General features: G+C 41.4%; 1 protein-coding gene across 3 annotated transcripts in view; it reads right to left on the bottom strand.

Moving 5' to 3' along the window:
- The window catches only part of ERICH1 (glutamate rich 1), a 109,482-nt gene that overhangs the window by 41,200 nt on the left and 42,604 nt on the right, over positions 1-25,678 (bottom strand). For 2 of the 3 annotated variants that reach the window (XM_073336183.2, XM_073336184.2), the window contains one exon: positions 21,850-21,981. The exons of the other annotated variant lie outside the window; for it this stretch is intronic. In XM_073336183.2, coding sequence (XP_073192284.2) covers positions 21,850-21,981 — 132 coding nt within the window. The remainder of the gene's footprint in view (positions 1-21,849; positions 21,982-25,678) is intronic. 3 annotated transcript variants of the gene reach the window in all.

The raw sequence follows: 25,678 nt of genomic DNA on the forward strand, positions 1-25,678 counted from the left end.
TACAAGATCAGGAGGTTATTCAATTTAAAAAAATAATCAGCAAATTTTGTAGCCACCAGCATTGCAAGCAACAAGATAAAGAAATTAATGGGGTGGTAAGGCTGACATAAATGGAGTTAGCAACATGATAAGAAACAAGATCTAAGACATCGGTCAGGGCAGAGTTGCACAAGGCATTGGAGGCAGTTCAAACTTGGTACAGCGGCCAAAGGGAAAGCTAGTGAAGGAATCTGAAGAAGGACATGATGTGATTTGATCGATGGGAAAGAAAGAATTTCAGCAGATTCACTTTGGATAGTACCATATTGGTCATGGAGTGCAGGATAGGAGTACATTACAACAGCAGGATGAGAAATAATTAGGGCATAGGTGTTATTTATTTAGAGAATAAGTATAATACATACAGCAACTAAGTGTAACTTTTTGGAATATACCACCCCACTCAAATGTAACTTCAACTCTGCTCCAGATAGATAACTCATAAAAATGAGTTCATGTCCATTTAACCCTTACATTTTCCACTACATCTGAGTATCTCAAAAAACAAAACAAAAAACAAACAAACAAAAACCCATGAGCCACAACAATGCTGATCAGTATCTTTTGTTGGACCAACTTCTGCTAGTGAAAGAGAGAAGCTTTTGAGCTAAGCAGACCAGAAAAGGTCTACATAGCTTGAAAGCTTGCCTCTTTCACCAACAGAAGTTGGTCCAGTAAAAGATATTACCTCACCTACCTTGACTCTCTAATATCCTGGGACTAAGAGAGCAACAACAACACTACAAAGTGCAGGTTAAGTCAACTTTAAGGCTGAATGTTGCATTAAGTATGACTGTCCACTAGCAACTCATTACACACAGATCAGCCAACAGCACTTAATGGTAATGACTTTCAGTCACTACTAATCTGTGCTGATAGAAGTCAGTGACGAACACATTTAAAGCACCACCCTTTGAGCCATTAAATTTCCTAACCTGTGACAGATTGGAACCAGTGTCCTAAAAGCTGTAACAACCTGTGGCCATGACCCTACAAAGGGCCATTATAGTTATATCAGCACGTAGAATGAGACGGCCATAAAAAGGAAACTGCTGGATTGGCATGATTCTATCTTTCAGCAGAGGTCTGTGAGGATTCCTATGGAGACTGCCTCAGCATTGTTTTCTATAACTTATGCTGTAACATACATTATTAAAAAAGAGCACACACATTATATATAAATTCTATTATTAAAGCCATCCACATGACTGGTTTATGTAAAGGCCCATTCTTTTTTCCCGTTGCCCTTTGTGACTGATTCAGTCACAAAGACCCCCTTGGGATTGTCACCTGATGTGCTGAAATGACCTCCGAGTCCAGTTTCCCTGATGGCTTGGGACTCCACAACCCTGCCTTGTTGAGTCAGACATGCTAGTCCACTGCAACACACACACCCAGGTCTGAACCAAGCCCCCAAAGCTGCAGGCTTTAACTGAAAACCACTCAGCAGGTTACCTATCTCCAGCACCGAGAGACCCAGTTCCCAATGGGATCCAAACCCCAAATAAATCGTTTTACTCTGTATAAAGCGTATACAGGGTAAACTCAAATTGTCCACCCTCAATAACACTAGTAGAGAGATATCCACAGCTGTTTGCTCCCCAGGTATTAATCACTTACTCTGGGTTTACTAATAAACAAAAGTGATTTTATTAAGAATAAAAAGTAGAATTTAAGTGGTTTCAAGTAATAACAGCCAGAACAAAGTAAGTTACCAAGCAAAATAAAACAAAACATGCAAATCTAAGCTAATACATTTAAGAAACTGAATACAGGTAAATCTCACCCTCAGAGATGTTCCAATAAGTTTCTTTCACAGACTAGACTCTTTTTTAGTCTGGGCCCAATCTTTTCCCCTTGTACAGTTCTTGTTAGTTCCAGCTCAAGTGGAAACCAGGGGATTTCTCATGACTGCCAGCCCCCTTTGTTCTGTTCCACCTCGTTTCATATCTTTGGCACAAGGCGGGAATCCTTTGTCTCTCTCTGGGTTCTCACCCTTCCTTCTAAATGGAAAAGCACCGCGTTTAAGATGGATTTCAGCATCATGTGACATGTTCACATGTCCTTTGAGACTTCAGTACTTGCTGGCTGACACCCATGTATACAGGAAGGCTTACAAGTAAACAGAACCATTTACAACCAATTGTCCTAGTTAATGGGAGCCATCAAGAATCCAAGCCACCATTAATGGCCCACACTTTGCATAGTTACAGTAGGACTTTAAAGTAATACTTTACACAGTAACTCCTCACTTAATGTTGTAGTTATGTTCCTGAAAAATGCGACTACAAGCAAAACGATATTAAGCGAATCCAATTTCTCCATAAGAATTAATGTAAATGGGGGGGGGGTGTTAGGTTTCAGGGAATTCTTTTTTTGCCAGACAAGAAACTACATCTATCTATCTATCTTTCTATCTACACACACACACACACGCACACACAGAGTATAAGTTTTAAACAAACAATTTAATCTGTACACAGTGATAATGATTGTGAAGCTTGGTTGAGGTGGTGGAGTCAGAGGGTGGGATATTTCCCAGGGAATGCCTTACTGCTAAATGATGAACTAGCAATTGGCTGAGCCCTCAAGGGTTAACTCACTGTTAATGTAGCCTCACACTCTATAAAGGCAGCATGAATGGAGGGAGGGGAGACAGCATGACAGACAGAGACAGGCACACCCTGTGTGTGGGAGAGAGAGAGAGAGAGATACCCATTTCCACTTTAAGTACGCTGATACCACTCTTAAGTACACTACCTTGTTAAATTAATCAGCAAGCTGAGACCACAGCAGCTGCTGCCAGGAAGCTCCCTGAGTCCTGAGCCCTGTTGTGTATGTCCCCTACTCTATGGAGATGGGATAAGCGGGGTGCAGGAGCAGGGGGGAGGGGGACACCCTGACATTACCCCCTCTCTCCCTCCCCCCCCAAGTAGGAGGCTCTGGAGAGCAGCTCCAAGGCAGAGGGCAGGAGCAGCACATGGCAGTGGGGGGAGGGACAGCTGAACTGCTGACAATTGATAGCCTGCTGGGCAGCTGCTGTACAGGGAACTTAGGGGAGCGGGGAGCTGATGGGGGGCTGCCGGCCTGCCCTGGTTCCAAGCCCCCACCAGCTAGCTGCAACGGGCTGCTCTTCCTGCAAGCAGTGGACAAAGCAGGAGGCTGCCAAACGACTTATAAGGGACCATTGTGCAACTTCAAATGAGCATGTTTCCTAATTGATCAGCAACATAACAATGAAACAACATTAACCGGAACGACTTTAAGTGAGGAGTTACTGTATTTCTAGCTTCAGATACAAGAATGATACATTTATACAAATAGGATGAACACACTCAGTAGATTATGAGCTTTGTAATTATACCTTACAAGAGACCTTTTGCATAAAGCATATTCCAGTTACATTATATTTACACTCATAAGCATACTTCCATAAACATCACACCCTCATCTTCCTTCCCCATTTATTCAGGCAGATTGTTACACGGACTTGTTGAATCATGCCTTAAAACTGACAGAGCTCTTCGCATCAGGGACAGTCTCTTCCTCTGTATTGGTACAGTGTCTAGCACAATGGGCCACTGATCTCGATTGGAGCCTTTAGGCAGTTATAAGTTAACAATAGTAGAAATTTCAAACTCACACTGCTTCTTCTCCCTCACCTCCTTTTTAATGATGAGAGGGAACTGAAACAAGTCCACTGGAATAAGTTAGGTTAGAGAGTAAGAGCCACAGCTTCAAGTAGATGTGCACTTAAGTGATTGCACCTGTCATAGGTGCACAAGCTTCCAAATGTATGTGTAAACCTACATGACCCCACACCACCTCATCTTGCACATGTACATTTCTGGGGTAGCAGTGGTTCATGGTCATATGCTTGAGCCTGGTGTGTGCAAAACAGAGAGAATAATTAGATGTGCACCAGTGGACATGTGGGCCTAAGCGAGTAAGAGAAACAATACAATATTCAATGGTGATATTGGAAGGTTAGTAGATAGAGAGGGCGCAATTGGGGATTATAGTTTTACATACCATCAACCAAGCAAATGATGCCAAAATCAGAATACCATATATGAATAAAAATCTGTAAAGTTCTTTGAGATCTATAAAAGGAGGGTTAGAATAATTATTTCCATATTACAGGCGGAGAAACTGAGGTGTAGAAAGGTGAAGCAAATTACTCAAAGTCTGTCACAGTGAGTCAGCACCACAAACAGAACTAAGGGTTTCTGACTCCCAGTCCAAGGCCCTATTCACTGTATCATGCTGCTGCAGGCCAATTTAAATATGGAAGGACAGGTTCAGAAGGAAATTGTGCACTGATGAGGAAAGGGTTAATTGGTATGTTCTAACACCTCTACGGTTCCTAGCAGCATTAGGGGTTTGAATGAGGTGGACCTTGAGGCAGGTCCATGTGCCTGTCCTCCTCTGTAGGTCCCTGCAACAAGACAGAAGCTGCATGTTTTCTCCATTTCCCCTTCCTGCAAGTTGCCTGCTATCACTATGACAACAGGAAGCCTGCAGCACAGCTGCAGGGGAAGAGAGAACATATAGCAGCAGTCTAGAGAGGAAAAGAGACAGGGTGGGTGGGGGGCAGGAAAGAAAACGTATAAGATAGAATAAAGAATGAGAAAACAACCAGGAAAGGAAAGGGAGAAAAAAATTGGTGAGACACTGCCCTTGAACCATGGCATGGTGTGAAAGCACAAAGGGGCTGATAGGCACAACCCATCATAAAGGGGAGAAATGTCTAACCAAACAAGCTTGGGAACGCTGAAATATATAATTTAAAACAGTCAGCCAAAGGCCCCAATTCTCCCACTTACCCCAGTCTGACACCCATGTAGATCCACTGACTTCATGCTACTCCTGATTTACAGGAGTGTAAGTGAGACAGGTTAGTCAGGTCCTTTGAGAAGCTAAGAACTTAATTCAGGATGGCGAAGGGAGAAATATATTATAGAGAGCTAAATAAAACAATGTAAATGCCATAAACAACCTTTAAATGTCTCTTCACTACATGTATGCGGGGTGATGGTGTTTCTCTACATCTCGTGACATTCATAGAAATTCATACTCCTGGCTCCAAATACTTTATAACCTACTGTTCTGTCATTCAAATCTTTAAGACTTGCTCTTCTCCAATGCGTACACAAAGTGAACCATTTATATTATAAGTATAATTTTAAAATCTCCATTGAACCATTAATATATGCCCAAGCCTAAACTAAATCACTGTGTGGTAAAATTGCTGTAATCTTTGCCTTTCCTTACCACATCCTCATCCTAATATTTATGGTCTTTAACTGACACCACAGCTAGCTCTCTAGGTAGAAATTCTGTCTTCCTAGGTTCCTGAAAAGGCCTACTGTACTTACAGTTGCTGTAAGAACAATGTCTAACACCACTTGGAATAGCTTAAAAAGTCAATAGTATGTAGAAGCTCAAGACTTCTTACCATGATGCATGTGGTTGTGGAGATGCTGGCATTTAGGAATCAGACAGAATTACAGATGGTGAGGGCTATGAAAGGAATGGTAATTCTGTTACACACAAACTTATACTTTGAGGGGGGAAATAGTTTTTATTAAATTATATTTATATTCATGCTCTGTTTAACAAACTTGAACACTTCCTCAGTGGATGGCACAATTCCTCAGTGAGTTTCATACTCATCTACATGAGATTTAAGCTTGTTTTCATCTGAAATAAGAGTCTGTTTTAAGGGCCTACTGGACAGCTATATGCATCATCAAAAATCACCATTATACTGGGATGTCAAAGTTATAGTACATTGGCTGGATAGTGAGGCAAAGCTTTACTGGGTTCAGTAGATATAGGTCAGTCTGGAAACTTCCACAAGCTCAGTCATGACAGAGTGATGCCCTTTTTGCCTGGAGTAGCACACGAGTACTACTCATCTAGGCTCTACTTCAGCAAGGTACATAAGCATGTATCTAAATACAAGCACTGATTAATCCCCTTGAAATGAACATGCTAAAAAGTTGCTGCATTGGAGCCTTAATAAAAGGTGCTCGAGTCAGGCCTCATATTAATAAGTTTTAAAAAAATGATCCCTATATTTCCTTTACCTTTCCAAATTTAGCAGAACTGGGAAGTGACTAGTCAAGACAAGTTCTCCACCACCCAGATAACTTTAAACCAAGCAGAGTACTTGATTCAGATCCCACTCAACACCATGAAACTAGAGTAATCCCACTGACTTAAGTGATGCTGCTCCTGATTTACAACAGTGTGTGACCACCACCAGACCTTGAGTTTCTCATGAACTCAAGACAAAATGTAGTAAGAAAGACTAATCAAACACTGGGTATTTATTTGAACTCTTTGAATAAAGCTGCCTGATTAACATTTCATCTAAAAATGACAGCAGTGATTGCATCCCTTAGTATGACATATGTGGGAAAAGGTATTGCAAAAGGAAGAAGCTTGAGCAATTGCATAAAAGAGCTAACTAACAAGGATCTGCAAGGAAAGACACTTTGAATCCTTCAATATATCTTTCTGGAGATCCTTGCACAGCCATTAAATCTCTGCTAAGAGTTCCCTTTTCATATATCACTACAGAATGAGAATAAGGATAACACCAAAAAATAAGAGCATACAAATGGCCATAGTAGGTCAGACAAAATGTCCATCTAGCCCAGTACCCTGTCTTCCGACAGTGGCCTATGCCAGGTGCCCCAGAGGAAACGAACAGAACAGTTAATCATCAAGTGATCCATCCCCTATCGCCCATTCCCAGCTTCTGGAAAACAAACAGAGGCTAGGGACACCATCCCTGCCCATCCTGGCTAATACAGTCATTGATTCACCATGATGGACCTATCCTCCATGAACTCATCTAGTTCTTTTTTGAACCCTGTTATAGTCTTGGCCTTCATAACATCCTCTGGCAAGAAGTTTCCACAGGTTGACTGTGTGTTGTGTGAAAAAATACTTCCTTTTGTTTGTTTTAAACTTGCTGCCTATTAATTTCATTTGGTGACCCCTAGTTCTTGTGTTATGAGAAGGAATAAACACTTCCTTATTTACTTTCTCCAAACCAGTCATGATTTTATGACCTTTATCATATTCCCCCTTTGTCTTCTCTTTTCCAAGATGAAAAATTCCAATCTTATTAATCTTTCCTCACACAGAAGCTGTTCCTTATCCCTAATAATTTTTGTTGCCCTTTTCTGAACCTTTTCTAATTCCACTATATCTTTTTTGAGATGTAGATGAGAATGAAACTCACTGAAGAATTGTGCCATCCACTGAGGAAGCGTTCAAGTTTGTTAAATAGAGTTCGAACATAAATATAATTTAATAAAACTTTGATCATCTTTGTTACTCACCTCTGGATCCTTTCCAATTTCTTTACATCCTTTCTATACAATGGTGTCCAAAACTGGACACAGTACTCCAGCTAAAAAAAAGGAGTACTTGTGGCACCTTAGAGATTCACAAATTTATTTGAGCATAAGCTTTCGTGAGCTACAGCTCACTTCATTGGATGCATGAGGCTTAACCAGCACCGCATAGAGCGGTACCATTGTCTTCTGTGACTTGCATGCTATGCCTCTGTTAATGCACCCTAAAATTGCATTTGCTTTTTTTGAAACAACATCGCATTGTTGACTCATGTTGAGGTTGTGATCCTCCACAACTCCCAGATCCTTCTCAGAAGTGCTGTTGCCAAGCCAGTTTCTCCCCACTCTGTGCATTTGTTTTTTCTTCCCTAAAGTGTAAAACCTTACATGTGTCTGCTGAATTTCATTTTGTTGTCTATAATCCAGTTCTCCAATTTATCAAGATCCCTCTGAATTGCAGCTCCATCCTGCAAAGTATTGGCAACCCTCCCTAGCTTTGTGTCATCTGCAAACCTGACCAATATGCTCTCTATACCTACATTTAGATCATTAATAAAGATCTTGAACACCAGATCCAGATCCCCATGGAACCCCACTTGAGACCTCCCTCCAATCAGACATCATTCCATTAATAGTTATTTGTTTAAAGTTGTTTAACCAATTCTGTATCCACTTAATGGTAATTCTGTCAAGCCCACATTTCTCCAGTTTACTTATCAGAATGTCATGTCGAACTCTGTCAAAAGCATGGCTGAAGTCCAGGTATATTATGTCTACCACATTCTCCCAATCCACCAAATTAGTTACTTGTCAAAGAAGGAAATCAAGCTGGTTTGGCCTGATTTGTTCTCCAGGTATTGTCCTCCAGGTATTCACATATTTAATGTTTTATACATTGCTCTAGTAGCTTCCCAGGTATCAAAGTCAGGCTGACTAGTCTATAGTTTCCCGGCTCCTCCTTCCCCCTCCCTTTTAAATATAGGCACTACATTAGCCCTTCTCCAATCTTCTGGGACCTCTCCCATCATCCATGGGAGTGTAAATATTATTGCCAGTGGTTCTGAGATTTCTTCAGCTAATTCCTACAGTACCCTTGGGTGAATTGCATCCAGCCCTGTTGACAGGGGTGAAAGTAAGATTAAAAAAAGACTTGAAGGGGCGGGGCCTCGGGCAGAAGGGGCAGGCCTCGGGGGTCAGCCTCCCTAAGCCAGCCCTTCCGCGCTGCCCAACCTGCTCCAGCTGGGGCTCCGGCGGTGATTTAAAGGGCCCGGGGCTCCGGCCTCTGCCTCTAGTATTACATCTTTTAAGATCTGCCATGTGTGTATGTATGTATATAGGTAAAAGAACACTAATCTCAAACTCTCATTAGTCCAAAGACAAATGTTGACAAGGAGAGAGTATCCAAAAGGAGAAATAATATAATTATCTCGATTTTCTGAATATATATTATATTAGTGGCATTGTCATGACTGAGTTATATGGTGTGATTCTAATGTGTTTAATAAGTTACTCACAGAGCTTGTTAATGATGGATAAGCAAGAACTGTTCAGAAATTTTTCAAGTTATTTTAAATTAACTGAAAGCAAAAGTAACTGTGGTTGAGTCAAGATTCCAAGAGGCTCTCAAATTATACTTTTAAAAACAAACTGGTCAAAATCCAGAATTATAATCTGTTCTTCCACAAGGTCATCTCAGGTTACTGTAGTAAATAATTACACACTTGGAGAGTGTTACTCAACCATAGATCTCAAAGTGTTTCTCAAAAGTGGACAAGTATTCTGATACCCATGTTACATACAGGAATCTGAAACACAGAGGCCCCAGTTTAACAAAGCATTTAAGTTTAGGCACATTTGTAAGTTTCATTGACTTCAATAAGACTTAAGCACATGCTTAAATGCCTTGCTGAAACTGGGCCAGAAAGATTAAACAAGTTGTTCAGGGTCACAAAGTAGACAGCAGCTTGCATAGTCTAGTTTACCTTATACAACATAAAAGAGAAGGTAGGGACAAAAAATACAAATACGGGACAAAGAGGGTAGAGGGAGGAGTAGTAAGAGTCCAACTTCATGTACCTTCATGAAAATTTCTGTCAATTCCCCTTAGTTCTTTTCCCTCCTGGTTTCTGAATAAGCTCTATATTGCTGCAATATTCATTTGTACTCAGACGCTGCTACTGATCAAACAAACAGGCTTGTTGCTGCGTGGCAAGGCTAATCCTCTTTCTCGCTACAGGCGTGGGGTGCACTGGTTCCGTACACTCACTCCAAGTTCTAATAAACCTAGTGAGCAAGTGGCCAAGCACATGATTCAAACATAAATCTCCTCAGCAACAACAGAGTTTTATATTCCTAAACCTTCCTCGCATGCCTGCACCAGATCTTCTTGAACAAATCAACCCTAATAGATGCACAAGAAGCAGCAGCTGCCTGAGTAAGCCAGGGGCAGAAAAATCCCCATTTCAATGAGGGCTGAATGTTTTACAAACAGAGCTAATATTTTTGGGAAGACCTGTGGAAGAGCCACCATTCCCTGAAATGTAAAAAAATTCTTGTCTAACAGGATCAAATTACTGCCCTAAGAATTCTTTGGGATAAATCCCTATATTTAACTGACTTATTTACAATAGAACCTCAAAGTTACAAACACCAGAGTTACGAAGTGACCTGTCAACCACACCCCTCATTTGGAACCAGAAGTACACAATCTGGCAGCAGCAGAGACGTACCAAAAAAGCAAATTCAGTACAGCACTGTGTTAAACTACTAAAAAAAGGGAAAACAGCATTTTTCTTCTGCATATAAAGTTTCAAAGCTGTATGAAGTCAATGTTCAGTGGTAAACTTTTGAAAGATTAACCATAACATTTTCTTCAGTTACCAACATTTCAGAGTTACAAACAAACTCCATTCCCAAGTGTTTGTAAACTCTGAGGTTCTACTGTAAGTAAAAAGTATGAGGAGGGTGATCTTTATGTTCTCCCTCTCTGCCCCAGCCTCCTGGGGCAGAGGTACTGGGTTTTTTTCATCTCCAGTAGTCACTTTCATTTACATTTTCATTCCCTCTAAAGCACCTGACATTGGCCACTGTTGGAAGACAGGATATTGGGCTAGATGGACCATTAGTCTGATCCAGTATGGCTGTTCCTATTTTCAGAACTCTTTTTGCAACAGAACTATACTTAAAAAAAGTAAAACCACAAGATGAGATTCTCCTTCATGAAACTCAACGCTCAGCTTTATTACCAAGTGGCTTAGTCGCCCCAGTTTATCAGGAAGGAAATTTGGAACGTGTACTTATGTAAGGCTACATTGTACTTTTGCAATCTACCCAGTATAAGAGGCAGAGTGTAGTACAGGAGATTTGGGCTAGATGATGGGTCAGCTTATGTGTCTGCATAGGGACATAGGAGGAAATAAGGCACACTGACATACCTCTGCACAGCCTTCCCAAACCTTGGTGCAATGCTTCAGACCCATTCCTCCTCCTCTTCTCCCTCCACCCGCAAACCATAAAAATGGGAGGATGGGAGGGCAGCAGGCAGAGAAGGATGGGGAGTGTGTAGAGCCTTGTCTCTCCCCTCCTAATGTGCCAGCCAGCAAAGCTGTTTGAATGGATACCAGTAACAGATTATTATCCTCCAAGACAGTTCACATTTGCTGGCCAGCACATGGAGAGGGTGAAGCCATGGCTTCACCTACTCCCCATAGCTTTCTGTCCACCAGCTTACAGTGGGGGAAATGCAGAACTTACTATCTCCTTTGTACCTGGACTTAGTCTGGAGAGGCAATACAGGGGTGGGCCTTATGTGAGCAGATAGGCCAAGCCACAATCTGGCCCTACTCTCTTACACTGAAAGAATGGTATATGGTCTCATCTCGCTTGAGATTACGTAGCTCATCATCACGTCGGCTGTAATAGTAGATTACATACATAACACTATAGTTTAAAAACCGGGAAATACATAACTGAGATCGGGCAGGAATAAAAGAGGGGTAACCAAGAAAGAAAGAAAGAAAGCAAGCAAGCAAGCAAGCAGCAGGGTTCCCCCGCCCCCATCCGTTGATCTAGGTTCCCCAATTCTTTTGGTTGCATACTGTCTTTTTAGAACAGAGGTGGGCAAACTATGGCCCACAGGCCACATCCGGCCCGTGGAACCCTCCTGCCTGGCCCCTGAGCCCCCAGCTCCTTCTCTCCCCCTCTCCCGCAGCCTCAGCTCACTGCGCTGCTGGCACAGTGCTCTGGGCAGTGGGGCTGCAAGCTCTTGCTGGGCAGCACAGCTGCAGAGCCACGGCCTGACCCGGTGCTCTGTGCTGCGCCATGGCGTGGCTGGCTCCAGCCAGGCAGTGCAGCTGCCTGTCCTGGTGCTTTGGGCGGTTTGGCTGTAATGCTGCCAGCCACCGGTGCTCCAGACAGTGCGGTAAGGGGGCGGGGAGGTTGGATAGAGGGCAGGGGAGTTCGGTGGTGTGGTCAGAGGGCAGGGGTGGGGCTAGGGGTCAGGGTGGTCAGAGGGCGGGGAATAGGTGGGTTGAATGGGGGCAAGGGTCCCGCGGGAGGAAATCAGGAAGGAAAGGGGGGGTTGGATGGGATGGCAGAGGGGAGTCAGAGGCAGGGATTCTGGGGGCAGTCAGGGAGAAGAGGTCGTTGGGTGGGGCAGGAGTCCCAAGGGGACAGTCAGGAATGAGAGGAGGCGTTGGATGGGGTTGCGGGGGGCAGTCAGGGGACAGGGAGGAGTGGATGAGGTAGGGGCCCCAAGGAGGCTGTCAGGGGATAGGGGGGCAGGGGCTGGGCCTCGCCTGGCTGTTTAGGGAGGCACAGCCTCCCCTAACCGGCCCTCCATAAAATTTCGGAAACCTGATGTGGCCCTCAGCCCAAAAAAATTGCCTGCTCCTGTTTTAGAATATAAGATCTCCAGTTCAGGGATCTGTTCTACCCTGCATCCAGGAAAACACCTAAGAAACTTTCGGGCACTACATAAAAAATAAACATAATATTAATGCACTTCACAGAGAGAGTAGATCCCTGTGCTTTACATCAAGCATGATAAAGTTACATTATATGTTATACACTATCATTGCTTATGAAAGGCTCTCATGGAGAGCATTACTGAACATATTGGAGCAACTGCTCCTTTTAAGGATTTATCTTTTTGAGGAAAAGGAGTTAAATTAAACAAAAACAGTTAACATTTTATTGCATGGCATAGCATTATTGTTTAACTTACCTTGAAAGAAGAAATAAAAGGTTTGCAGATCAACTCCAGTTCATTAGCTTTATAAAAAAAGTTCAGCTAATGCTGTGTAGTAAGTCAGAGTAAGTGAATACATGATAATGCAACTTCTCATTGCTTTGCTTTCATTCAGAATGCCCTTGTAAACAAGATGGTGCATCACAAGGGGCTTATCCTGAAGAAGTACATTTAAGTAAAGAGATAAGATGGAAAAAAAATTGGCAGAGTCAGAGATCAAAATTAAAGAGCTTGAAGCTAGGAAGATATTGACCTAGCTACCAGAATTTGATGGATGATAGCTTATCTATAGCTTCAACACTGAAGTTTGTGTTAATGCCCTTGTTAGAAAGCTTCAAGTCTACCGCTAAAAGAAAGTTAGCTACGTGAGTTTAAAAATATGTAATATCACAGTGAATACAGAGAAATATTTGTAAGAGAAAGTAAGAACTTCTCTGCATTTTTCCCTACCTCTCTTCTATTTAGAACTCTATAATGCATCAAACATGACTGATCAGGTTTTAGATCACTATGGCCCAATTCCAATATTTCAATATATGCTCAAAACGAAGTCCCTGTTTTAGGTGCCTTCGTCCCACTTTTGGGACCACTGTGATACACAAAACTTCAGCCAAGCCCTGAAGGTGTTTAAACTCACTTGGCCCCAAAACCTTTTTGTAGTAAAAAGGTTCCTTAGGCGCCAATGTTTCTGACTCTGAGCATGCACGTTGCTGCCTCTCTCTAGGCATCTGGTTGCCTACCTCTCACGTAAGCCCTACAGAAATTAATGAACCAGGGTAGACAGGCTTTTGGCTGTCTACATTGTGCTCAGAGGCTGCCTACTGGATTGGGGCCCTAAGGTGAGATCTCAGAAGACAGCTGAGAAAAAGGAGCTCCCTCATAACTTTTAGCTGGGAGGCTAGGGTACTCACCTGGGATGTGGAATACCCCGGGTTCAAATCCTTTCGCCCCCTCATAGGGAAGGGGGACTTAAATCCAGGGGTATTCCACATCCCAATGAGTACTCTAACCACCAGGCTACAAGTGATGAGGGAAGTCAACCTCCTCCCCATCTATGAATTGCTAGCAGCAATAGTTGCCTCTGTCTGAGAGAGTGGTGGGTCTTATCACACATCCATATCATTGGCATCTCCCACTTGCTAGCTTAGATAGCTCCCTTGCTAGCATATTGGTTTTTGTGAATCACAATCTAAGGTTCCTATCTATCCCCTTTCATTGTATAGGAGCCTAGGCACCTAAATCAGGCTTTGTGAATTAGTGATTTTCTAGGAGCCTAGAAGCCAGGTGGTATGACTCTCAGTGTCACAAAGCTTAACTTATTTTGTGCATCCAACCCTCAGATCCTAATCTTAAGAATATGTGTTGAGTCTATGTCACAAGTTTCTCTTGAAAGAAAATACAGCTTTTGAAGAGCACATGTACGGAAATACAAAACAACCCTCCTTCCTCCCCCACAAGATCTTTTATAGAAGGAACCCAACCGCAGAGCCCAGTCATCTTCAAACAAACCTGTTATATGTATTGGAACTGTACAAAACAAGTCTCAAGCATCAGAGATGAAGCATCAAGATGCAACCCAAGCCTCTTTTACCTCAAAAATACCTTAAAATAACTTATGCAGTCACAATGATGTATATGTAATTAAACTAAGGTTAAATACAGTAGCAACGTATATTATTTATCCTTCATGATAGGGAAAAGAGCTTGAAGCACTCGAACAAACAGAGTGATGGATATTCACCTAGATATACTTTATTGTTCTTTTTCTTCCCCAGACTCAAGCCTGGACAAGACAGTCATAAATCAGAATTCTCATCTTCTAGTCAGATCAACCACAAGGCAACTATCACAGAAAAGAGGAAGAGGAATAATGGATATAGAGATTTTCAGGGTCTTAGGGCTGACCCTGCTACATTCCAAAGCTGAAACTCTTTTTCATTTTAATATGTAACTATTTCAATTTATAAAACAAAACAGGTTGTGTTTAAATTCTCAACCTAGAGGCTTGATATTCCATTTTACCATGACTGAATTTTGTGTAGTAAAATGTCTTTTCTAGGGCTATCCCTGCTCCTATTTTTTATGCCTGATGAGGTTGTATCTTCCCTCTTTAAAATCAATGGCATTCCATAAGCTTCAGTGAACACTGGATCAGGCAATAAAAAACTATACAGGCCAAATAAATCGAGATGAATGAAAGTGGGATTAGCAGCAGGACCCATCAATTCAGGAGGCAATATCTCAGAAGGCAAATTGACCTGCAGGAATACATTAGCTAGTTCCTGTCTGACCTTGCAGCAGAATAAACCTAGAAAACTCTACAATCCAATTACCATTGATATTGTACCCAAATACAATTAATCTCTTGTCATTATACTATTGTTGCACTTCTAAAGGAACTAAATTAGATTTAATGCCTAAACTGATGGCAGCACTCCATACACTAGGATCACAGTAAAAGGATATGAATGAGAACATTTTACAGATATTATTCAAGAAAGAGTGTCACTATAATTATTTTGATACATGCCCACAGCATCCTGTGTTTCACTTTAAATGATCACATTTTATGATTCTAGGAGCTATAAAGCAAGCATATAAATACACATTTTCAAAGAATCATGCATACACACAGACGCACGTGTGAGGGCACATATTCCTCTGTGCACATGGGATTGTATTTATTTTCATACACTCCTAAACACACCTGAACAGGCTAAGAATTCAAACAGAACTTTGTGTAGTCAAGGTCTGGAATTTTGTGTAGATTGTCCGGGATTTTGAGAAAAGCTTCTATGGCTTTCCAACCCAATTTTTCCTGTCTGGGTAACTGCAGCTCACAGTAACATCTCAACACTTTTTGCAACTCCTGAAAGGAATACTGAAGGAGGAACTTGGGCACAATGACGTAACCAAAGAGGGGATTAGTGGCATGAACCCTCTGTGACAGATATGGCAATTTCGAAATTGCTATATCCTGGACAAACCTTATTGAATTAATTCAATAAAGTTAAAGTATCTTATGAGTTCACAGTATTAACAATTAAAATGTTTACGTATTATTGTGGGATTTTATGTAGCATCTCTAAGGAGGAGATCTGATTAAGCTAAACTCTGGAACTCCTGGGGGAGTTCTGTGCCAAAACAATTTCTGCACACAATATTTTAAAATTCTGCAAAATTCTGCATATTTTATTTGTCAAAATAAAACTACACAATCACTCCAGTTTCAATTATTTTGGTAATTTATTTCAAAATATCTGTAAGCAACTACGTCTGTAACAATACAGACACAAAAAATATTCCCCCAGGAGAAGTTAAAGAAACTGCTATGACAACCCAGTTCCTGTTTTTCTGTCCCCTTCAATCCAGAGCCCAGACGGGGGGCCAGATGTAGGACACTCCCCCCCGCCCTCGCCCAGCTCAGACACTCACACTCCCTACCTTTCCAGACCCCAGGGATCCAGAGGGAAAAACAGCCTGATGCTGGGTCCCAGGCTTGTGTAGAGTTTCCTGCACACTGCCTCCTTCCTTCAGGGCATGCCAGGATGTGCAGCTGCCCAGAATCCTCCAGCTCCCTCCTCCTCTACCAGAAAAGTGTCTATTTGCAAGCTGGGCGCTGCCAGATCCAGCTAAGGTGACCAGATGTCCCAATTTTATAGGGACAGTCCCGATTTTGGGGGCCTTTTCTTATATAGGCATCTATTATCCCTCACCCTGGTCCCGATTTTTTACACTTGCTATCTGGTCACCCTAGGTCCAGCGGCCCCTTGTGGTGGCCAGCAGCTCTGCAGCCCATTTCTGGGGATGGGGAGGAAATTCTGCACAGAACAAGAATTTCTGCACAAATTCTGTATTGTGCAGTGGCACAGAATTCCCCCACGAGCAGAAATATTATGAGCTTCAAAAGGGACCACTTGAAACAATGTGAACTTTTAAAGTTAAGCTGGTTTCCCAGGAAATTTCCAGAGGGAGGTGAATGCAAATGTAAACCCTTTGGTTACACAAGAACTCAGCCTTTTGAAGCTTTGCCCAGAGGTTCCTTCTGGAGCTGTGAACCTTTTGTCTGCTAATCACCTGTTACAGGAGGACAGATCAAAGACCCAAACTGTTTAAAGCAGTGACTCAGATTCATGGCGAGGATTGTTCTGAGCCAAGGTGGTTATGAACTTGTAGCCACAGGAAAAAAATCCCAGGGGAGTGGAGAGAGGGGAAAGGAAGGTTGAAGAGTTGTTCACCTGCCAGAGGCTTTGCTGGAGCTGGGCTGATTTTTCGTAAACTTATTAACATGTGTGTAGGTTCTTTTATTGTTTTCAATACTTTTTCTCTGTAATGCTTTCATCTTAAGAATAGATGTGCTTGCTTAGAAAGAGCTGTATGGAAACTTAACTCTGGGCAGTCATACTGTATATTGCCTCTGAGGAATGAAGGCAAAGCAGGCCTGCTGAAGCAAGCTTTCTTGATGAGAAATTCACAGAGTAAACAGGAAACTCTGCAACCTAGAAATATCCTGGTCAAGAGGGAGAGAGACATGTGTATCTGCTCAGTAGAGGTGAAAACTGGGGAGCCGGGAGTCTAAAGTGGATGCACTTGCTGGATCACAGAGGGGAAATACAGTTGCCCTAAACTGTGACACCCGCTATGAAGTCTTGTTTACTACTGGCATAAATTCCAAATAAAACAATCGGCACAACGGAAAATGATGAAGTAGGAAATAAAATGGGAATTAAGCCAAAAGGGAATTGTTTCCTCAATTTGAACTGCTTTGATCTGGATGGTGGAGATAGACAGAGTCTGGCCTGGGTAAATTATTCTTAAGGGCTTGCTGCAACAGAGAAAATCTTTTCTGCATATGTAATTGTCTTAATTTCAGAAGTTGTGTTATGTTGCCGTTAGTAGGGGCACCACCAGTATATTATAACAAAAGAATTATCTAGCTATAACATCAACAGATATGTTTACAAAGCAACATTATAGCCACTGATATGAAGAATCAGCCATCCATTAATAGGAGTGTTAACACCCAATAGTGAACCTTCACCTGGGGCCCAGTTCTGATCACTGTCACACTAATTTTACACTTCAAGAGTCACTACTGGGATATAACTGAGACCAGAATCAGGTCCAAGATATTTATTCTAATCTATATTTTATTATTTATTATTTTATATTATACATCTATATTATTTATGTTTATAGTTTATAATATAATTTATATTATTTATCATTCTATTGTATTATAATCATATCATTATAATATAAATTTATTATAATTTATATTATATATCTATTATTATTTATATTTATTTATTTATTATAGTTTATTCTATATTTTCAGACAGATCAAGAAAGAAACAAACTTTCCTGAGCCAGGAAGTTAGAAATGGAAAACAATTAGCATCAGTAAAATGTCATTAGGCAATATGTTGTAATGTGTTAAGAGCTTTGAGACTCTGCTAGCAAGAGAGCATTAAGAGAGTGATATGGGATAGCTTTGTGTCTGCCCTAAGGATCACATCACAGGATGCTGTTACTTTCGCTTAAGAAATTTTGTTTTACGTATTTCATATTTTTTACAGCCTGTAACTACACCTAGTTAAAAAAAGCCGAGGGAAAAATCCCCACCGTGCAATTATTTAAACTGTTCCTGCTATACTGTCGGAGTCTTCTTTGAGATTTTAGCCTCAATCCCACAAAGATTTATGCATGGATTTAATGTTACTGGTGATGTTTATATGCTTTCATTTCAAACAGGACTACACATGTGCATAAAATTAGGCATATGCGTAAATCTTTGTCGGATTAGTATTAATCTGTTACAATTGCATTTATCAACTATTGTACAAGTGATTAGTCTCTAAATTGACTCCTTCTGAACATCTGACGGAGGCATTAGCTAAATCAGAGATTGCCTTCCAATGGTCAGAATAGTCAATGAGTGGTTCTGTGCGAACACTCCTTGCCAAAAGAGGTTGAGAAACTATGTTTGTAATAAAAATTTTGGAGTACTGGAAAAAGTAAGTTTAAACCACAAAAGTGAGCTCAGAACTGGCAAAGTGAAACAGATGTATTAGATATACACATTTATTCACTTAAAATAAAAAGAATGAAAGGATGCTTAAGAAGCGAGAGGCATAACTCAGTAAAGCAGTCATTGCAAAAACTGGAATGCAATGTTTGTACTATCTTTAAAGGTGGAGCTATAATACCATTGTACGTTTTACACTTCATTATTATAAAATATATTGGTATCCAATATGCACAAATATTTCTTCAATTAGACTTTTAAATATTTAAACAGCAGATGAGGAACATAACCACAGTAGTCCAGGACTGGTATCATAATGAAGATGGTTTGATAGTTAAAGCATAGGGCATTGAGATGACTCACAGGCCTGTGCTCTAATCAGTAGACGATCTTTATCATCCCATGTTTTACTCTCAAGTCATTTAAGTGCCTCATTTTCTCCACTTATAAAATGATAGTGCCACACAAGCATGGGGATTCCTAATTCACTCATGTTTGTGAAATGTGGAAAAGGGGCATGTGTGTACACCTGTCTGTATAAGGGATGTGAAAGGAGACCAAGTTAAAGGGGTCAGAAGAAATTTTTCATCGAGGCCTTGAAACTTAGGACAAGAAATTTTAACTATATGCACTGCAAAGTAGAAACCCAGTAACCTGTCATATGATGATTGTGTTATTAAAATAAAATCTTAAAAAACAAATTAATAAGCTTTTTATTCAGAATATAAGTCTGATTTAACACAAAGAAAAAAGTGCACAATTTAAATTTGGTTCTCAAATAGCTTCCTACAAGGGAAGATCAGCCACCTTAAAAGGCAATTAGAAGAAGAGAAATGGCTTAGCAAAATTGGTTTTTATTTTTAAATCCTAACAGAATTTTAATAAAATAAGCTTGCTAGCGTATATTTTGTTTTTACAAATGGATTTTAATGAGAAATACTTCTGTACTGTCCACAGTCTTTATACGGAGAAAAATCACCTTAAACTTTTTTTTTTTTTTGTGATGTCACATTTCCAGGGTAATGTATGTGTTTGACCCCTCGTTCCTTCTCTCTGAGGGCACCTCTTTCAAGTGACAAGCTCATGCTTGCCCTTCTGTCTCTGTAGGGAAATCCCATGATTCGCTCTATTCTGAGCTTAGGTCTCCACATTACAGCATCTCTTAGGTCTCCACATTACATGCAGGTTACTCTGCAGGTGTTTTGGCCGTGCTACAGACTTCCCTCCCGGACTGAGAACAGCATGAAAATGTAGTAGCAGAGAAAAGCTTGTTCAACACAAAGTATTACATACTTACCTCTAGGAACATACCAATCAAAGAAAAAAAGGGTTAAAACAACAAACACTGAAGATTAGCATTTCCCTCAAGATTTAGGCAGGCCTGACTTACGCTTGGTACCCTCCTCCTCCTCCTAGGGAACACGGCTGTGTCTGCACTACAGAGACTATACTAGCATAGCTACATTAGCCTAGCTGTGCCAGCATAGCGCCCAAGTGTGTAAATGCAACCTACACCAACAGAAGAACTTTCTTTGAACTCCTCCCCACAGCCTACACCTCCTCCAACTAATTAGCTAGTTGACGGACACATTCTTCTGCGGACTTAACTGTGTCCACACTTGGGGTTAGGCTGGCATAGTTATGTCTGTCAGGGTGTGCTTTTTCACATCACTGACCAATGAAGCTGTGTTGGCCTGACTTTTGAATGACAGAATCATAGGACTGGAAGGGACCTTGAGAGGTCATCTAGTCCAGTCCTCTGTACTCATGGCAGGACTAATCATCATCTAGACCATCCCTGACAGGTGTTTGTCTGACCTGCTCTTTAAAATCTCCAATGATGGAGATTCCACAACCTCCCTAGGCAATTTGTCAGGGTTCTTAAGCACTGGCATAGTTAGGAAGTTTTTCCTCACGTCCAACCTAAACCTCCATTGCTTCTTGTCCTATCCTCGCCTTAAGAACAACAATTCTTCTCCCTCCTCCCTGTAACAACCTTTTATGTGTTTGAAAACTGTTATGTCCCCTCTCTGTCTTCTCTTTTCCAGACTAAACAAACCCAATTTTTTCAATCTTCCCTTATAGGTCATGTTTTCTAGATGTTTAATCATTTTTGTTGCTCTTCTCTGGTCTTTCTCCAATTTGTCCACATTTTCCTGAAATGTGGCGCCCAGAACTGGTCACAATATTCCAGTGGAGGCCTAATCAGCATGGAGTAGAGCGGAAGAATTACTTCTCATGTCTTGCTTACAACACTCCTGCTAATACATCCCAGAATGACGTTTGCTTTTTTTGCAACAGTGTTACACTGTTGACTCATATTTAGCTTGTGGTCCACTATGACCCCAAGACCCTTTTCTGCAGTACTCCTTCCTAGACAGCCATTTCCCATTTTGCATGTGTACAACTGATTGTTCCTTCCTAAATGAAGTACTTTGCATTTGTCCTTATTGAATTTCATCCTGTAGACTAAGTCAAAGATACAGTCTGCTTCTCTCTCCCCAGTGTCTCTCTCTCCTTCCCCCCATCCCATTTCCCCAGGCTGCTCTTTTAAATTGCTTTCAAGTTCTTTGTTTCCAGACTCCTGCTTGTAGATCCCATGAGGTTAGAAGCTGGGATTTTCACACACTGCACCTCCACAGGTCAGCCAGAGTCCTGATTCCATACTGGGGGAGATACTAATTCTTTTGAAGTTTATCTCCCTTGTCCATTTGAGTATCAGCAACTGGGTGAGCTTCAGCCATTGCTTGGTTGCTGTGTACATGTGGAGAACTCCAGCAGGAATTAACCCTTAGAGTACATCTTCACTGCACAGCTAACCTGAGCTCTTTCTTCATATGTGGCACCTGAGCTACAAAAGAAGGAGCTAGTCAAATTCTACCCTTAGTTACATCTCTGCAACTTCATTAACATCTGTGGCATTGCAAAGATGTTACCAAGTGCAGAATATGGCCCTTTAATTCTAAAATAGAAAGTCAGCCCATGTGGACACATATCTTAAGAAAAGGCACTTCTTTTTGTTGCAAAACAGCGACACCCACTGGCAGCAAGAGTTAAATACCTGGGTGCTCCAGTTAGGTTTTACTTGATAATTGTGTTGTTAACATATCTTTCTTAAAGAAAATGTATTATAGAAACTGTCATTTAGAGCAATTCCTTACCTGCTGCATCACCACTACTCTCTGAGTGTTCAGCATTTGTGGGACTATCTGTTCTTGGATTACCTGGGACGTAGCTATCCGGAGGGAGACTTACTGTGTATAACCTTGGAAGAAGGATTTCATTTTCTCCACCTGTAAGGCAGAAACAAAGTGTCTGTCTATTGATTTTTGCATAGATTTGCTCATACAAGTTTTTCACCTGTGCATGGACACAATGGCAATAGGACATCTAGGAAAACCGATCAAAAAGACAGAGCATTTCAAACAAGGAGAATTATTAAATTATTTTGTAAACAACTGGAATAAACAAACTATGGAGGTTAAATTCTGTGGTTGCTACAGAACAATTAAGGAGGATCCTGAAGTTATTCTGAAATTTGTTGTCCCTATTTTCAGAGCTTTCCTTCTTCTAAGCTTTGGAAGAAGTGTCCCCCAAAATGAGCCATTTAAGTTATATATTTTTTAAACTGCCTTATTTCCTTCTCCTTTGAATGAAATGAACACTTTTTCTATTAAGTGTTTATTAAAAAATGGATGGGGAGTAATAAATTCTTTCCCATCAGCAGAGACCATAATGAAGCAATAAGAAGAAGTGGGGTTCTACTGCCCCTGTTTGGAGAGACTTCTCAGATGCGGCTTTTGCTGTGGCTCTGAAAGGTTCATAGAGAATCTGAAAAGCACCACCTGGCCAGGTCTGAATAGTTTCGTTCACAGTGGCAGTCTGGATGTGGCTCAGCTCTGTGCAGAGTTCTGAGAGAGGAGAGTGCCCAGCAAGTCACTGTTCACCATTTACATATCTTTTAGAGGAAAGATTCATTGTGGTGATGTTGGCAGCACCTCTTAAAGTAGTCATTTTAGAGAATGGAAAGGCTAGCTTTGTTCAGCAGCTCAGAAGAGCAGAGGACTAAAGGGACTTGGAAATGGGTGAGAGTGAGAAGCTGAGGCATATTTGTTCTGGCATAGGAAGATGAGATCCGAGCAAGTTGAGCCAAGAGATATAACCACTAGATAGCCATTGAAAAATAACCACACAGATGTGGGTCAGTAACCATACAACTTCCCTGAGCTTCAATTGGAGGAAGCCATTCCATTTCAACACACCAAGGGCTAGACTATGGCATTTGTCCAAATGCCAAATTTGGAGTGACTACAGGAGGAATTGTACAGAGGGTGGACTATCCTTCCCCGAGGTCCAGGAGGCTTGGGAAGGCTTCTGAATGATACAATGAGGCTTCTGAATGATACAATGTGTTCTCTCTGTAGCCAGCTATCTCTGCAAACTGTGAAGGGCAGAACCATGGCTCTACTTCTCTGTCCTTTTGGGGTGATTTGTGCCCTTAGGGGTAAGAGAAGGATCAGTCTATATGACCCTGAAATGCAGACACTGACAACGTGGAAAAAACAGCCACCAAAATTAAATTTTAAAACTATTCTTCAATAAATTCATTTCATTACGCTGATGCCAAAACCTTGAATGGCCAGTACCTGGGGCTGATTTTTCTCCACCAGTGTTGATTAATGATGAAGTGTTAATCAGTGCTAGAATTAAAAGACAAGGACATCTGAATGTCCATAAATGTGTTTACGCTATTAAACAATATCAACGTTTGCTAATTTTTCAGTGCAATATTATTGGATACTTTGGATTTGATTCCTACAAAAAATGGTTTACTCAAAACATTAAACACAATTTGCAAGGTCATTTTCAATTTAAATCTTTTGACTCCAGAGTGCCACTATGTAATGATAAGATTTCAGCATTTATAGTTTGGATAGATATGCAAGAAGAGAGAGAAACATGTCTAATGGTTGAAGAAATTCCATTGAGTTAATTGTGATGACAGCTACTGCCTCATATTGATTTAAAGTAAACTGCAGCACCAATGCTGCAGGAATCTCAAACGTTTCTAGGAAAAGGTGTTTACGCAAAATATGCTTTTTTGTGAAGATGTATCACCAAATTCTCTGCAGGACAGCAATAATTTCTGTGACAAGGTAGACAAGTGATTAATTCAATGGGTAATTTTAAATACTTTGAAAAAAATTACCATATGCTTACTTGAGTTGTGTTTAAATTTGTACTCCTCAATCAAAAGTCTAGGGCAGTGTTTACCAAACTTCAGGGAAAGCTCCTGGCAGGCCCAGACAGTTTGTTTACCTGCTGCATCCGCAGGTTCGGCCGATTGCAGCTCCCACTGGCCGCAGTTAGCTGTGCCCGACCAATGGGGGTTGCAGGAAGCGGTGCAGGCCGAGGGACGTACTGGTTGCCGCTTCCAGCAGCCTCCATTGGCCGGGCACAGCGAACCCCGGCCAGTGGAAGCTGCGATCGGCTGAACCTGCAGATGCGGCAGGTAACCAAACTGGCCGGGCCCAGCAGGGGCTTTCCCTGCACAAGCAGCGTCCCAAGTTTGGGAAACACTGGTCTAGGGCACAGGTATATAGATCTTTTAAGATGCACAGTATTTTAGATCTGGTCTACACTAAAAGTTAGGTCGACCCTGGCTATGTCCCTCAGGGTGTGAAAAATCCATACTCCTGAATGACATAGTTAAGTCAACCTAACCCCTGGTGAGACAAAGCTAGGCTATCAAGGAATTCTTCCATTGACCTAGCTACCACCTCTAGAGAAGGTGGATTACCTACGTTGATGGGAAAGCCCTTCCGTTTGAGTAGGCAATGTCTACACTGAAGCACTACAGTGGCGCAGCTGTCGCTGTGCTGCTGTAGGATTTCAAGTGCAGACAAACCCTCAGTCTTTGCTAACATTGTATAGGTATATCACCCTTGCCCTTCCTATAGTTCCCTAAATCATTCACTACACTCCTAGCACCTGTAGCAACTGAGGCAGAGATCCTACAGACAATAGCCTCATTCAGTGAACAACCCTGATTCCTCAGTGTACACCATCCCTCCTGTTCACAGAATGAAGCAAGGGTCCCCTGGAAAAATATAGGCTTTAGTTACATGACCACAGACTGTTCCATAATGCACATGCACAATAGTGCAGAATTCATTTGTTAGACAATGTACAGGATAAAAACTAATTATATATAACACAGCAAAAATTAAGGTTGCAAAGTCAAGCACTCATAAGTAGGGCCCTACCAAATTCACAGCCATGAAAAATGCATCACCTACAGAAATCTGGTCTCCTCCCGTGAAATCTGGTTTTACCCTATACTATACAGGTTCACAGGGTGGGAGGTAACTGTGATTCCCCCTCCTGCCCCAACTCCTTTTTGGGTCAGGATCCCTACAATTACAACACCATGAAATTTCAGCTTTAAATAGCTGAAATAATGAAATTTACAATTTTAAAAATCCTATGACCATGAAATTGACCAAAATGGACCCTGAATTTGGTAGGGCCCTACTCATAAGGCAGGAAGTGCTAGAATTAAAGGCTGCACAGGCAGAATTAAAGACTGTAACATCGCAACCTTAATCACATGATTACATACTATTTTTTCCACAAGATCAGCATCTCCTTCAATGCACAGAACTTGCTCTCAGGATCAGTCAGAGTTGTGTGGTAAAGGAGGCTGCTGTCTGAAGCCTCTGCCTCATTTGTTGCAGAAATTGGAAGGTTTGTAGTGAATGAAGCAGAAGACTGCAGAAAGAGAACGGAGGTTAAGGCTGTTGAATACTACCCTGGAGAACCGGCCTCTAACCCTGTCTCTGCCAAAGAGCTCCCATCTGATGCTAGTCGAGTCCCATGAACAAAACTTTTCACAGGTGGTCACTAACTGCATACACCTAATTTTATGCTTGTCCAGCCTGATCGGATCTGATCTGCAGAAGTGCTGAGCACTCACAACTACATCTGACG

This window comes from Lepidochelys kempii, chromosome 3 (genome assembly GCF_965140285.1).
Source record: "Lepidochelys kempii isolate rLepKem1 chromosome 3, rLepKem1.hap1, whole genome shotgun sequence".
Classification (NCBI taxonomy): domain Eukaryota; kingdom Metazoa; phylum Chordata; order Testudines; family Cheloniidae; genus Lepidochelys; species Lepidochelys kempii.